The sequence below is a fragment of the Lepidochelys kempii genome, chromosome 5 (genome assembly GCF_965140265.1).
Source record: "Lepidochelys kempii isolate rLepKem1 chromosome 5, rLepKem1.hap2, whole genome shotgun sequence".
NCBI classification, from domain to species: Eukaryota; Metazoa; Chordata; order Testudines; family Cheloniidae; genus Lepidochelys; species Lepidochelys kempii.
The window spans coordinates 62567315-62582672 of NC_133260.1; the positions used below are offsets into that span (position 1 = coordinate 62567315).

General features: G+C 41.6%; 2 protein-coding genes across 5 annotated transcripts in view; both read left to right on the forward strand.

Moving 5' to 3' along the window:
* The window catches only part of LOC140911468 (endoplasmic reticulum aminopeptidase 2-like), a 50512-nt gene extending 38898 nt beyond the window's left edge, over nucleotides 1-11614 (forward strand). The window contains exons 13-19 of one of the 3 annotated variants that reach the window (XM_073344569.1): nucleotides 1282-1465; nucleotides 3118-3274; nucleotides 3575-3759; nucleotides 4531-4695; nucleotides 5517-5657; nucleotides 7320-7401; nucleotides 9204-11614. In XM_073344569.1, coding sequence (XP_073200670.1) covers nucleotides 1282-1465; nucleotides 3118-3274; nucleotides 3575-3759; nucleotides 4531-4657 — 653 coding nt within the window. In that variant the 3' untranslated portion in view covers nucleotides 4658-4695; nucleotides 5517-5657; nucleotides 7320-7401; nucleotides 9204-11614. Of the gene's footprint in view, nucleotides 1-1281; nucleotides 1466-3117; nucleotides 3275-3574; nucleotides 3760-4530; nucleotides 4696-5516; nucleotides 5658-7319; nucleotides 7402-9203 lie in introns of those variants that run through there. The other 2 variants (XM_073344570.1, XM_073344571.1) reach the window with 2 other exon arrangements.
* Nucleotides 11615-11976: 362 nt separating this feature from the next.
* Nucleotides 11977-15358, forward strand: part of LOC140911465 (endoplasmic reticulum aminopeptidase 2-like) — a 37763-nt gene continuing 34381 nt past the window's right edge. For both annotated transcript variants that reach the window (XM_073344558.1, XM_073344559.1), the window contains exons 1-3: nucleotides 11977-12952; nucleotides 13722-13793; nucleotides 14422-15094. In XM_073344558.1, the coding sequence (XP_073200659.1) occupies nucleotides 14556-15094 (539 nt within the window). In that variant the 5' untranslated portion in view covers nucleotides 11977-12952; nucleotides 13722-13793; nucleotides 14422-14555. The remainder of the gene's footprint in view (nucleotides 12953-13721; nucleotides 13794-14421; nucleotides 15095-15358) is intronic.

Below are 15358 nucleotides of genomic sequence, written 5' to 3' on the forward strand. Positions count from 1 at the left end.
AGGGTTTCCATGAGTGTGAACTTGGCTTCCAGCCAATCCACCTTAGGGGTAGATTCTGTGACCTGTTTCATAAATCTCACCTCCTCATGTAAGAATATGGGGAAATATGCATGAGGGGATTTCTTGGAGATTTCCTTCCCATGAGCCACATCCCACGGGCTTTTGCGAAAGAGCTGGAGATCTGGACAGACCACTTTGTATGATGGTTTAATTGCACCTTTACCAAAGGCACATCAATTGGTACATTTCAAATAGATGAGGGTTAGGTGCTACTGAGATATGCTCAGTTTAAATGTTGCAGCATATCTTCAAAGTGAAGTATTTACAAGTTGGCACTGTGCTGAGGCGTGGCTCCTCTCCTGCCTTCTGCCCGCGGAAACTGTCTTCACCGTGTCCTTTTATTTTAAGTTCCCTCGGCACTTTTCACAAGAATCCCTATACAACATTCTATTTAAAATGTTCACCTAGCTTTTAGCCCTCTCACCAGGGCCTGATGGGAGTAGAGGTCTCCTGACTCTGAACCTCTGTGTGGCTTAGCTTGGCTAACCCTGTTCCTCCCTCTCACCCTTGCACTTCCTTCCTGTGCTGCCTCTCATCAACCCTGGGCTCCTGGAGTAATTGGCTCCACCAGCCAGCCTGATTGACTAATTACCCCATAAGCTTTCTCTAGGGAAATAATTAATATCAGAGTGATCAGAGTGCAAGCTCACCTGTTTGCACCCTACACTCTGACACAGGCACTTAGAATAATCAAAGGCATTGAAGAACCAGCCAACTGTAATATTTCCCACCAATCCCACTTACTAATCAACATGGAGCTACATTTTTATTTTCTGCTTTATTTTTTCATATGAGTTACTATCAATGAAGCACTCAGGACCTGAAAGTTTGTTAACCAGTACAACCTCTCTAGCAGTACAGGAATCTGAATTCATGGTGAAATGCAAGGGTCTACATCTGTCTCCAAGAATAGAGACTTAATTGGCTAAAATTTGCCATTAAAAATTGTAGAAAACATTTATGAAACAAGAAACATAACCTATGACCGTACACTAAAAATGTCTGGTTTTAAGATTTAATTGGCTCAACTATGTTTATGTTCTGGATAGTTACTTATTAATTTTTACCAATAAAAAGGGTTTGAGGATTAATACCATGCAATCTTTCCATAGATTTCAGATCACCTTTCTGAAGTTTAGATATCCTGGAAGTATTTATGGTCACATTAGAAAATGTCACTAAGAATGTTTAACTGTTTCAGTAACCTTTTTCTGCTCTCAGATACCATAGAACTGGTGGAAGATGTCAATTGGGTAAAATTCAACGTGGACATGAATGGCTATTACATTGTGCACTACGAGGGAAATGGATGGGACACAATCATTGAACTGTTGAATCAGAACCACACCATCTTCAGCTACAAGGACCGAGCCAACCTGATCCACAATGCATTTCAGCTAGTCAGGTAATTGTTCTTTTTTTAAAAAAAAATTCTTTTGCACAATTTGCAGCTGTCAGGACTTTGCCTATGACTTCAAGGGCCAGATATTTTAAGAATCTCCCTCCCTGCAAGTTGAATTTTTCTGGGATGGATTTGTCTTCTTTGAGTTAAATTCCTTCATCACCCACCCTCTGATTTTTATAAATATAGCTGAACCCTTACCTTTGATTGCACAAAATAGTTAGATATTTAGCAAAGCACACATCTACAGGTTGGTGATGTCTCCACACAGAGCACCACTATTGTCTTCTTTTTCAAGTGAGATCTTTTTCAAATGAGTAAATTTCTTTCTCTGTCTCCCACCCTCCCTCCCACCTCCTTCTAAAGGACTTTCCCTTTGGCTGTCTTGCATGGTGACATTAATTTAGCTGATATAAAATGGGGAAAGGAGTCCTGAAAGAAACATTGGGAATGGGGACACTGTTAACCGATGTACAAGGAGGTAGGAGGTTCTGTCTCCTCCCTCCTTGCACTGAAGTGATTTGCATCCCAGTAGGTGCCCTGAAGGAGTAGTCCCATGCTCCTCTGCCCACGGGGATTGCAGCAAAGAATGGTGGGATGTGCAAGCTGAGGGAGGCTTCTGGCCATTCGTTCTTCATGCCCTTGCATAAGCATTAGTCATACCATGCTGGAAGAAAGGCAAGGGGCAATGGATGTAGTTAAATGAGGCCGCAACTTTATTCACTTAAAATGTCTGGGAGTACCTGGCAATACATTGTACAGTGCAGGTCATCGTTCTTTCTTTAATCACTCCCATGTAATTCCCAACCTGGTCCCAGCTATCTTGCTGCTGGGACCCTGACATGTTCCCCTCGTATGAGGATTAAGGGGGCTAAAAAAGGAGGGTGGTTGGCTCCTCACCATACAAGACATAGGAGCTGCAAATTCCCCTTCCTTGGCTCGCTTAAGGGATGCTTTCTTTTAAATCCTTTTCCAGTCCACTTTATCCAAGGACCGTATCCTTCCATAACAAGTACCTGCACTGGATGTCTGCCACAAGTTTTACGTACTATGTTGCAACATCATAACCTAACCCCCTGCCCCACCCCACCGGGTCCCAGACCCACCGTGGGGAAAGAAAACGCTGCCCACTCCCTTCCCACCCTGGCCATTCTGGCAGTGAGGGAAAAATTCTTTCCCAGCCCCCCAAGGAAATAGGGCAACTAGCATAATCCCCACAGTGGGTCATGAGGAAACCCTGTCCTTTTCAGATCCCACTGGTGGGAGGGTGAGTGCTGCCAGCCCAACCCATGTGAAAGAGGGTTTCAGCTGTTGCACGGGTATAGATATTCTCCACTCTTCCAGTCAGCTGGAAGGGCAGTGCCCTCCTCTCCCAGGTCCAAACATTACTTGTTCTCTCTCCTGCCATGCCTGGCTCCGTCCAGGTAAACAGTTCCTAGACAAGGATCCACCACATACAGTTGAAATGAGCTCAATGTAGCCCTTAGATTCTAAGATCCTTGTGGCAGGAATACACCTGTGTGTGCTTTGTAAAGCACTCTGTACATCTGTTAATCTTTAGGCAACAAATACTACTAATAACATTGCCACCCCTTTCCTTCCCTTAGTATATCATTAGAAAGACATTAACTTATTCCATACAACCTCTTTCTCAGTGCAGGAAGGCTATCACTGGATAGAGCTCTTGATCTGACGCAATATCTCCAACATGAATCCAGTAACATAGTACTTCTGCAAGGCCTGGATTACCTGGCAGCGATCTATCACATGATGGAGAGAAGAAATATTTCCGATGTCAGAGAAAGTCTCAAGGTTCACTGTTAAGAATATAACCATGTAGTTTTATTCATGTATTTGTTTATTAACTTTAATCTGTATTTGTTTTGATGATACTTCTTGGTGACACTGAAGAGTTGAAAGATGGACATCACCACCTTTGTAACTAGAACAGCTGTTACCTGTTAATATAACTATGTATATTTTGATAGACTTATGAAATATGTAAACACTGCTCTTAATGCAGAGTTTACTGCTTTTATTAGAACTTTGGAATATGCTCAGGATGGCAGATTTCATTGCTTGTCAATGAACTGTGCCATATTCTCTCTGCAGCGGTACATCCTGCAGCATTTTAAGCTGGTGATTGACAGGCAGACCTGGAGTGATGAGGGCTCCATCTCTGATAGAATGCTACGTTCTGCTCTCCTCGAGCTTGCATGTGACCTGCAATATCCTCTCTGTGTCCAGAAGGCAAATGAGCTTTTCAGCAAGTGGATGGGATCGGGTGGAAATTTAACGTAAATAATTTGTATTCTTCCTAATGTTCTTTTTTGCTTAGGTTTCTTTTACCATACTTTTGGGTTGTTCTCCAACATAAGATCTGGAAAAAAAGCAATTTATTGTAAACTAAATAGGAAACTCTTGTTTCCTGAAATGAAACCATAACAGAAAATCTTATGTTCTAGAGTAAAGGTGTTATATACATCATATTGTTATGTAACGCACACTTACTCATTATGCCTGTCTGTCCCTGTTGACTGACGGGACCATACACACAGGTCTAGGAGTCTGTACAGCCTTGGAGCTAACAGACCAGTTTCTTAGCTCAGGCAGTAGCTCACAGTTTTAGATCCAGAGGTTCTGGGCTCAGTTCCCCATTGTTGACAACTCAACCAGGGGCATTATATTACAGTAGCATAAAATCCCTTTCTGGCTAAGGACTCTTTAGCTGTGATATTTTCTTCCCACTTCATTGTTAGTAGTAGTAGTAGTATTTTATTTATTATCTGTTTCTAGTACCACTCACGATGTGCAAATTGCTGTAGAAACATAAAGGAAAGTATAGTCCCTGTTTTGAAAAAATTGACCCACTCTGGCCCTGATCCTGCATTGGGATCTACAAGTGCAGATCCATGCAAAATTCCATTGATTTCAAGTGGAATCCATAGAGGAGAAAGGTCTGTGTTAGTATAGTCCATTGTAAGATCCGGGCCTGCTTTTTCTGTCATTAAAAACCCTACTTCACAAATCTGAATAAAACTGTATTTCTTATATTCTTGATTATTTAGTAATATTCCTTCTGATGTCCTGGAGACTATATATTCTGTTGGATCTAAAACAGCTGATGGCTGGAATTTTCTTTTGGAGAGATATAAAGTGTCCATGTCTGGTGCTGAACAGAGAAAGATCTGTTAAGCTTTGGCAAGCTGTAAAGATGATGCAAAACTAACAAGGTAGGAACTGTAATATAGGGGTGACTGTTTATTCATATACTCTTCTTTCAATGTATAGTTAAATTGGTGCTCATGAATCTCAAAATGAGCTAGTCAAAGGCTACTCATATGAAAGTTGTAACTGCTGGACACACATTTTTACTTGTTTTTTATGTATATACCTTGATTTCTGAGCATGACATAGAGGAATCAGAGAGGAAAAGTGAGTGAGGTAATATTTTTATTGAATCAACTTCTGTCAGTGAAAGTGTTGGTTCACTAAAAGATATTACCTTGCCCACCTTATCTCTCTAATATCCTGGGACCAACATGGCTACAACACCACTGCAAACAACAATAGAGGACTCATGATACGCTAAATCTCTTAGGAAGATAATAGCAGCCATTTGTCCTTAAATGAATCCCTTATGAAAAGTCACAAACTGGATATATGTCTTTTTTACCTCCTTGTATACCTGATCTCCATCATGATAATATGACAGTTAAGAGAATGAACAGGAGGAATCAATCTTCATCTGGCCTATTATTCTGAGCCACTGGTCCAAGGGAGTAAGTGTTCAAAGCTGGTGTCAGGTTGTAGGGAGCCAGTAGCTATGCACACCTGAAGCATTTCATAATGCTTGAGATAAAACGGAAAAGAGAAGTTACACAAAACAATTTCCTGTAAGTGCAAGTCACCAAGAAATACTTTTTTTTTTTTTTAATCCTGGCTGAGATTGCATTAAAGGCCTGATCTTTCAAAACTTGCTAGCATGTATCCATATATAAATATATAACCTAGCCTTTTCTTGGTTTCCTGGGGATGTTTTTTGATGCTTTAGATTGCTGGAGCTTGCAATGGAGGGACATATAATCAAGACTCAAGACCTGTCATCAGTTATCTATAGTGTCAGCACAAATCCAGCTGGACAACATCTTGCATGGAAGTTTGTAAAGAAAAATTGGAGCAAACTGCTAGAAAAGTTAGTATTTGTAACTGACAAAAACTGATCTGTTTTTATTGGAAACTGCCTGTTTAGGCCATAGGACTGAGAGTCAAGAGTGATAGATTCTAGTCTCAGCTCTGCTGCTGACTCAGTGTGTTACATTGGGCAAGGAACTTCGCTGCCCTGTGACTCAGTTTCTCCTTTGAAAAAAGAGGCTAATACTTAACCAGCTTTGCACAGTGCTTTGAGATCACTGAATGGAAAGTGCTATATAAATGCTGACTATCTCTGTTATATTAAATTTCTGAACTTTTTTATATTAAATTTCTAAACTTCTGAATTTTTTTCCTGATTTTGAAAAATTCTATAATAAAGATGAGCAACCATCTGTAACTCTTCTTAATGAGTTTTCAATCTCAGGATCACTGATCCTGGGTAGAGAAGAACTATAGTAAACTCAGGGACCCATGAGATGAAAAGTTGTGTTTTAATCCTGCATTGTAGAGAGACTATTCCCGAAAGTATGAGGGAACAATAAAAAATGTTATTGAGGCAGTGAGTGCACACTGTCAGCCAGAGAACAGGTATTTAGGGGCAGTCCTGCCTGCCTCTTCTCCCCACTGGCTGGAGAACCATGAATAAACAAGAACCTCTTCAGAGGTGGTGTCATTAGAATATGCCAGTGACTGCATTGGGTTCAGCCTTGAGCTGGGAGAAATTTTTTGGACAAAACTTTTTTTGGGTGAAAAATGCAGATTTGGCAACCCCAAAACTTCGAATTCTTGTTAGTTTTGCAGAATTGTTTTGAAGCAGAAAAAATCCCAACCAAACAAAAAATTTTAGAAAAAAAATGAAACTTCTTGTTTTGAGATTTGTGAAACAAAATGTTTGGATATTTTGGTTTGAAACAACTTTTTGTTCGGAAATGTCCTTTAATTTTTTTATTTATTTTTTTAAAATGTCACCAAAAGTCTCTCAATCGAAACAAAGTATTTTGTTTTGAGTCCAATTTTGTTTTGAGTCCAATTCAACTCAAATAATTCTTTTCAACTTTTTGATTCACCAAAAGTTAAAAAAAATTGGTTTGACCCAAAACAAATTTTAAAAAATATATTTGAATTGTCAGCAAACCAAAATGTCAGTTATTCACACATCTCTAGTCCAGACACTCCATGCATAGCTGTGTAAGTGGTTCCTGTATTCCAGTGTGCAAGTGGGGTTGGGTTGAGGTTGAGCATGGGGAGGGGGCTCTGGATGTGTGACTGTGAGAGTCCACTTGCCAGCCCTCTCCACTGATGAATGGGAAGTAGGGGCACAGCAACTTTTTGACTAGCCCTGATGCTAAGGCAATAGCTGCAGAGCAGTACTGCTAACACTCCAAGGCCTGGAGAGAAGACTGTGGAAAGCTCCTAACAGCAGAAGCACAGAAATGGGGTTTTACAGGAAAGATAGGAAATAATAGGCACATCGTCCCACAGGGACTAAGCACTCAGCACTTCCAGCCCTTGATAGCCCAAGGCACAAGAGACCAAGAATAGAAATTGAACCTGTCTCTTGTGTGGCAATGAAGAGTAATATTTACAGGCCACTAGCCTGAACTGATATTAATGTGTATTGCAATAGATCACATTTATTGCTACTAACATTTTACATGGAGATACATTTATAAGGTCTGTAATTTTCTCCTCTTTTCCTCAGATTTCCTCTGGGGTCCTTCTCAATCAGAACAATTATAATTGGAGTGACAGCGCAGTTTTCTTCAAAACAAGAGCTGGAAGAGGTTAGTCTGAGGACAGAAGTAAAGCAGGAGTCATCTGCATTCTCATTGCTACTTAAATCATTGTCCTTTGTGCTGCATTTTGAGTTTTTGGATTTTTACTATGTGTCAGCACGCTCTACTTAGTGTAAAGCCTCACAAGGCTGTATTTGTGACAGAGGCAGGGTACTTTTGGTCCCAAGAGCAATAAGGGGCTAGATCTAGCTTCCCTGTGGATGCTGAGGGAAGAGCTATAAGAAGGGCCTGTGGGAAGAGAAGACTGTGTGCCCAAGTATTAAGTGAACCCCAGGTTGAGTAAAGTTTTGCTTACTGAAATCATTTTTTAAATTATGCCATTTACATCTGCTGATCAGATCTGCTTTATTTCTGCTCAGTCACCCCACCAGTCTACAGTATGTTTCATGGGCAATATGTAAATGTTACTGTTCAACTATATAAAATTCTATTCCAATCCAGGACCTGCCCCTATACCATGTCCTCTAAAACAATCTCTGAGAGTTAGGTTTTGTTTTGCGAGTCAGTGGGAATTGCAGGTACTTGGCACTTCACAAGATTAAGCCCTAAAGGAATAATCTCCGACACCATGCAAATAGTTTTAGAATTTGTCTAGAGCTAGACATCCCACATTCATTTTGGCCTGATCCTGCACCTTTGAAATCAATGGGAACAGTGTTGGGTCCTGAATGTGGATTTCCATCATGTGAAATGTTCAAGAAGTGTAATGTGGCTCTTTATGTTCTGTACTGAGGCATGGCTTTTGGCGTGATCTCCGGCACCACACTCGGCACTAGGCCCCAGGAGGTGCCTCTTTCCCTACTCCCCATCCCTCCAAAATATGTCCTTTGGCAAACACTGCAGAGAAGAACCAGCCAGAGACTCTAGCCAGTAGGACCAGCTACAGACGTAGCCAGAGCAGGAACCTTGGGACATTCAGAGACCTTTCTACACCTTTTATTGCATTTCCTCTGCTCCTGTACTGATTGGCTGTTTGCTCCAACCCTTTCCCTCCTTCTTCACCTCAGCTTCACTCCACACCTGCCCGTTTTACCCTCTTGTCTCCTGCCCTGTCCTCACTTCCCTTCCCTTTTCTTTCCATTTAGCTTATCCCCTCTTACCTAAATCCACCCCCCAAAATATCATGTCACTAACATAAAATTTGCTGCCACCACATTGTTTGCTCTGCTTGTGTGTTCTAACCCTCTCTCTGCCCTGTGTCTGTCTTGTCTATTTAGATTTTAAGCTTTTCGGGGCATGGACTGTCTGCTACTCTGTTTGTGCAGTGCCTAGCACAATGGGGACCCATTCTCCATTGGTCCTTAACAATGCTTATGATGGTAGTGCTTGTTAATAATAAGTTAAGTGTAGTCTCAGAGAAAACACAATGTAAATTGAGGTTATGGTCCAGGGTAGTAACACTATACACTGAATCATGCTAGAGCTCTTTTTTAGGCAGTACACTCTTGGGACCGGGATTTATCACTTAGTTTTCTGTAAGTAGCATGCCTATGTAAGCCACTGGTTAGTGTATGTTACAGGTTCTCCTGTGTACCAGATCCACAGAAGATATATATTTGTTACAGCCCTAGCTAGGAAGCCTTGATTCTTTAGTCCAAGTGGTTGCAGCTCAGGCTTGTAGTCCTGGAGGTCGCCCATTCAGTCCCTAGTTTGTTGGCCAAGCCGGGGGCTGTCACACTTACAGGTGTCACAAATGGTAATAGTGAGCTTTTTCATAAGTAAAAACTGTCAGCAACGTCAGTATTTTCTTCAGATCCGATCGTAACCTTTTTAATTGATATCTTTTATAGGTGAAGTTGTTTTTTGAATCTGTAAAGGAGAAAGTGTCACAGCTGAGAGCACCCCAGATTGCAGTGGAGAATATTGAGAAGAATATAAAATGGCTGGACAGAAATTTAGTTACATTAACAAAATGGATATTGGAGAATCTTAAGTAAAGCTGGGATCATTGAGATCATTGAGATCAGAGGAAAGAGTGCGGTATTACTCCATGCTTTGAAATAACACATTTAAAATCAAACTACATATTTTTTAATCTGAACAGATGCATAATTGCTGCAGTACTTTGTTGAACATCGGTCTTGTTGAATTATGCAGTTCATTTAATGAAAACCTTCCTGACATCTGATTGTTTATTTTTATGAAATTTGGGCTGCCATGTTTACATTGGTTTTGTGTTTGTCTTTATATATGGTTCTGTTTGGATATTTAGGTGTTTAAGCCAATTGAAGGACTGTAGCTATAGACTTGGAAGAGCGTGTGTATGTTCATGTTCATGCGTTTTTGATTTCACAAGAACCTTGTAAAATTAACTTTGAAGTCCCAGAGTGGGTTACATATGTAACTTAGGCCTTCTATTAAATTTCTTAACACCTGCATAGAACCTACCCCTGCCACCGTGTACCTTACTTATTGTTCTTGGTCAGTGATTTCCTCTGTTCTCTAAAAAAGCAGCTTTCCCCATGTTTTGCCTTTGGCAGTTTAAGAAATATAAAACAACTTCTATCAAAGACAAAATGCTGTGTAAGGTTCATGATAGATGAAAACAACTTAGTTTCATTTTAAAAAGCTTCACAATAAGCATATTTCTACCTTTTTAGATTCCTCTAGTATAGAAATTGTATGTCTCTTAGACAAATCCAAAATCAAGGATTTTTTTAAGAGACCAAAATATCTCACAGATGTGAGATAACTGTTTAGCTAAGAAACTGGAACAAAATACCACTGTATGTTTAGATAATATTGGAGACTGTGACATGAAACAAATTGTGGTAAAAAATCCAACATTAAGCTTGACATCATTAGGGAAGCAAATCTAGGACCCTTTTTGAAGGCTCTTGGTTGGCCTTCTTCCTTCAAGACCCAAGATTTAATGAGTGACTCCAAACCATGTCATACTGCTGTGCTGTGCCCACTGAGTAATAGAGACGGTGGCCCAGATCCTCAAAGGTATTTGGGTGCCTATCTTTCATTGAAATCCATGTGAGTTAGGCGCCTATTGACTTTGGAGGATCTGGGCTTATGTCCTGAACTGGCATGAGTGTTCATGGAGGAAATTAGGAGAAGTAGTAGATTGTGAGGATGGGGAATCTGCAATTGGCTATGATAAAGGGGATGATGTCTTGATTCTCCACAGGGCTTAAGTTAACACTCCAGAACACTCTGTCAGCACATAGCTTATACTTCACGCTGCGTGGCACTGGAGCGTGAGCAGTACACAGCGCTACAGCAGCACAACTTTCAACCTGCCCTTTGCGAGCTGGGGAAGTCCCGTGAGCTGGGGGACTCCTGTGACTCTCATATAGCAGCGTTGTCTGAATGAGTCCTGTTCTCACGTCTACTATTTTACTGTTCTTTGTCTTATGTTAAAACTAATGGGACTTGTGGGTAGGCCCTGAGAGAATATCTCTGGGTTTAATCCTGCAAAGAGCTTAGAGTTTCCTGCCCTCAACATCCACTTATTTCAGTGGAAGTTGTGAGCATTCAGCACTGTGTAGGATTGGGCCCTTGAGAGTTTTAATTTGGAATTGGGCTTTTTTTCCCCTCAAACACATTGTGGGATGAGTTATGGACGGAGGATTAGCCTTAACTTTTGAATTTCTAGGCTTTCTCGGGCTTGACACTTAAGCAAAATTCCCATTGACGACAGCTGCCATGCTGATCATTTCTGTTCTAAATATGGGACTGCCAGACTGATCAGTGCATCGAAAACTGCATCTCTTAAATATTAATAAATTATAACTGATCTACTATACCTGAGAGACAAGCTTTGGAAGCATTTCTGTGGCAGTGACTGGTTCCATGGCTGCCACTACTGCTGTCTGGCAGTAGGAGTGCCTGGAAAACTCTTTTAAATGCCCACTATTCACATCATTTGCATTCCCTAGATTGCACCTTATATTGTGGCCATGTATTACCTCACATTACGCTCCACTCAGCCACAAGAGTTTGCTCACAGTGCTGAGCTCTGTGCATTTGCCTCTGAGCTATGCAGAAGCCTTTTGGAATAGCTACTGAGTAAACACTGTTTGTTGATCAATAGTGCTTTTGATTTTCTTTTTTGTTTGTTTGTTTTTGTAGAACTCAGCAACCTTTAGGACTGTGCCTTTAGAAAATCCCTGAGGCAAGGGTGGTGTCTTTCTTTTTGTACAAAGCCAACTACATTGTTGTTCAATAAATAAATAAATTCAGTCCAGTCGGATGTATTTTTTTTTGGTTTGCAGCTAGAACATGCTTTGGCCTCAGGGCCACATTGGCGTTCTGAAACTGTATGGAGGGCCGGGTAGGGAAGGCTGTGCCTCCCCAAACAGCCTGGCCTCTACCCCCTCCCACTTCCCGCCCCCTGACTTCCCCCCTCAGAACCCTCGACCATCCAACCCCCCCTGCTCCTTGTCCCCTGACCAACCCCACCCCCATCCAACCCCCCCGTCCCCTGACTGCCCTGAGCGCTTTACACACCCGTCCCCTGACAGGTCCCCCGGGACTCCCACACCTATCCACCCACCCCCTGTCCCCTGACTGCCCCCCGGGATCCTCTGCCGCTTATCCACCACCTCTCCCCCCGCTCCCTGCCCCTTACCATGCTTCTCAGAGCACCAAGACTGGCAGCCATGCCGCCTGGCTGGAGCCAGCCACGCCGCTGCACAGTCTAGAGCACCGGGGCAGGCCGGCGGCTCTCGCAGTGGCGCTGCCCGGCAGCCCAGAGCGCCGGCGGCACAGCGAGCAGAGGCTGCAGGGGAGGGGGGACAGCAAGGGAGGAGCCAGGGGCTAGCCTCCCCAGCCGGGAGCTTAACGGCCAGGTAGGACAGTCCCACAGGCCATAGTTTGCTCACCTCTGTGCTAGACTTTGAAATACTGGGGAGTTAATTTTGGTTGCAGAATAGTTGCTTTATTTTCAAGTCAGTCATTATGGGCTACTGATTTCTTGAAATAAAAGTTCTTACAGACAATAACACTTCTTAACAGACAAAAAAGAAAAAAACAAACTAGCTTGTGACATGTGAAAACCAGCTTCCCAGATCAAATGGTTCCTATTATCTGGCTTAGTTTTCCACAGAGACTGGAAAGTTCCTCGAAAATAAATGGAAACAGTAAATCAATTATTACTGAAGACTGTTTTTGATTTTTCTATCATCAGCCTCTGACCTGTGGCTGCTATCAGTATAGGCTTTATTATAGACTCACTGTGGTATTATAATTTTCTGTCCCACTCAAAGAGTTGGGGCACGATTGGTCGTTGTGAAGGATTCTGTGCTATTAAAGCTCACAGGGTAGTAGGATGGGCGCACACAGCTTGCTTTGATTAGTGGGATAAATTATTGTCATGAGCTGTATCTGGTGAACAAACTCTGGAAACCCCCTGGTGGCTGCCTCCGAGTGAAAACAAAAGTGAAAATAAAGGCAGCACAATTCAAGGCTGCAGAAGCAAATGGGAAATAGTGATATACAGCCGTCTCCATGTGTTTGCTTTAAAAAAAAAATCTAAAGCTGTTTTTGCAGAAAAGATGTCGTGATGAGACAGGAACATGCCATGGATCATGTAAGAGAGCTGCACTGAAAAGGGGGAGGGGGGGGCTGTGTGTGGGGAGGAGGATTCATTCTGTGCTTGTGGAAGAAGCTCTTAGTAGAAACTACCTGTCATTGCTTTCCTGCTCCTAATTATTTTCAGTGCAGTCATCAGCCATCTTTTAAACAACGTGGTGTATGTACCACATAGAAATATTCCACTTTCAATGCTTTAATATTTATTTTTGGCCTGTTTTTTACTTAAACTAATATAAATGAATCATTGTAATAAAAACTACACATTAATTTTTTAAATCTTCTTTTAGGAGGTTTATTTGTACAGTGCTCTCATTCTCTTTTGCAGATTTCTGAACTTTTATGAGGGCACTCCACTGTCCAGATACTTGCCTGCTAAACCACATTAATTAAGTGAACAGAGAACCTTGCTTGAGCCCTTTGCCCCTGAGCAAATTGGCCACATTCACACCTCTGCAATTTCCCATAGTTTAATCTTGATACAGTGGACAAGGGAGCCATTTGGTAAGAAGAGTGAGATAGTATCATAGACAGGCACCAACGACCATTTTAGCAGCTGCATTCTGGACAAGCTGTCCAGAATGCAGCTGCTAAAATTACAACACTAAATAAAGACTTGCTGAGAGAAATGACACATTGCTGTGAGTACCTTATTCCACAAGTCCTGTCTCCTTCAGGTTAAGAGGAAATAGATGTGAGAGTTGAAATCTTCCTCTTGTCCCCTACAAATAACATAATCTCAGAGAAATGCAAAATTTTTCTTCCAGGTCTGCTAACCTTCAGGGCCCACTGTGAGATATAGATTTTTAGGAAAGCTGACAATGAAGCAAGTAACAAGGGTGAGTAGGGAAAGTGGGGAATAATTATTTTTTCTTGCTACATCTTTTTTTTTTTTACATAAACATTAACCCTATAGTATATTTATTTTGATATGTTTATTTAGGCTGCAATTCAACAAGGTACTTAAACACATGTTTAATTTCAAGCACATGAATAGTCTCTGCGGGGATGGGGTTTTATTGTATTTTCAAACAATTGTCTGAGGCACTTAGGGTACATCTACAGTGTGATGAAAGGCCCGTGTCATGGCTGTGGCTGGCTTGGGCCCACAGGGTTTGGGCTGAGGGGCTATACAATTACAGGATAGACTTTCAGGTTTGGGCGGGAAGCCAAGAGCTATGCTCCAGCCTAAGCCCAAACGTCTACACTGCAATTTTATAGCCCCACAGATGGACCCCTGGAGCTTAAGTCAGCTGACCCAGATCAGTGGCTGGTCTTTTATTGCAATGTAGACATACCCATAGAGTTTCAAGCACCTCTTGTCATTTTAAACATTTAAATACATGTAAACTGAGCCTCCATTGCCTGTGTGTTTTATGCAGGAAGCTTGATTATTACGACTAAAGATTTAACAAGTGAGGCTCAAACTTTTCTTACAGTTAAGACATCTGTTTTATTTTTCTCTAGATGAGAATTCATTAATGGAAAACTACATTACTGCCAGTGCATGATGCATTCTAAGCAAACAATATTTTCAAGACCTGGAAGTTTTAGCCAGAAGAAGCTACAGTTTTTTCTTTTGTTCTAGAGAGGCTCTTTCGATGCATGCCTTTGCAATGGCTAGTCTCTGTAGAATATGTCCATTGGTAGTAGTGCTGCAGCTATTACACATTTATTTTCTGGGAATTTATGGACTTAAACATCAAACAGGTAAAGACAATGTAACTTCCCCTCCCAATGGCAAGCCATTTCCTTGGAATAAGATGAGGCTTCCTGATATGGTAGTACCAATCCAATATGACCTCTGTATTCACCCTAATCTTACTACTGTACATTTTACTGGCCTGGAGAGGATAGAGATCTTTGTGAGAGAGAATACTAGATTTATCATCTTGCACAGCAAAGGCCTTGAAATCACCAGTGCAGTTCTTCTGCCCAAAGATGACTTGGGGTCCAGAAAACCAGGAAAACAGCTTCAAGTTTTAGAACATCCCACATATGAGCAAATTGCCCTGCAGGCTCCTGAAGTATTAACAGCTGGCCAGCGATACCTGGTTGTCATAGAGTTTCATGCAAGACTGGCGGATGGCTTTGATGGATTTTACAAAAGTACTTACAAAACTCGTGATGGGGAAACAAGGTAAGGAGTCTCTTTGAAGTTTTCTAGAGAGACAAGGTGGGTGAGGTAATATCTTTCATTGGACCAACTTCTGATGGTGAGAGACACACTTTCAAGCCACACAGAGCTCTTCTTCAGGTCTCTAATATCTTGGGACTGACAGGGCTACAACTACACTGCATAAAGTTTTACAGGTACTTGTGCCCTGACCTCAAGGTTTTATTTTTGCCTTATATCACTGTTAATGGTAATTGTATGTTTTCCTGGGATGTGACCTGTATGAAA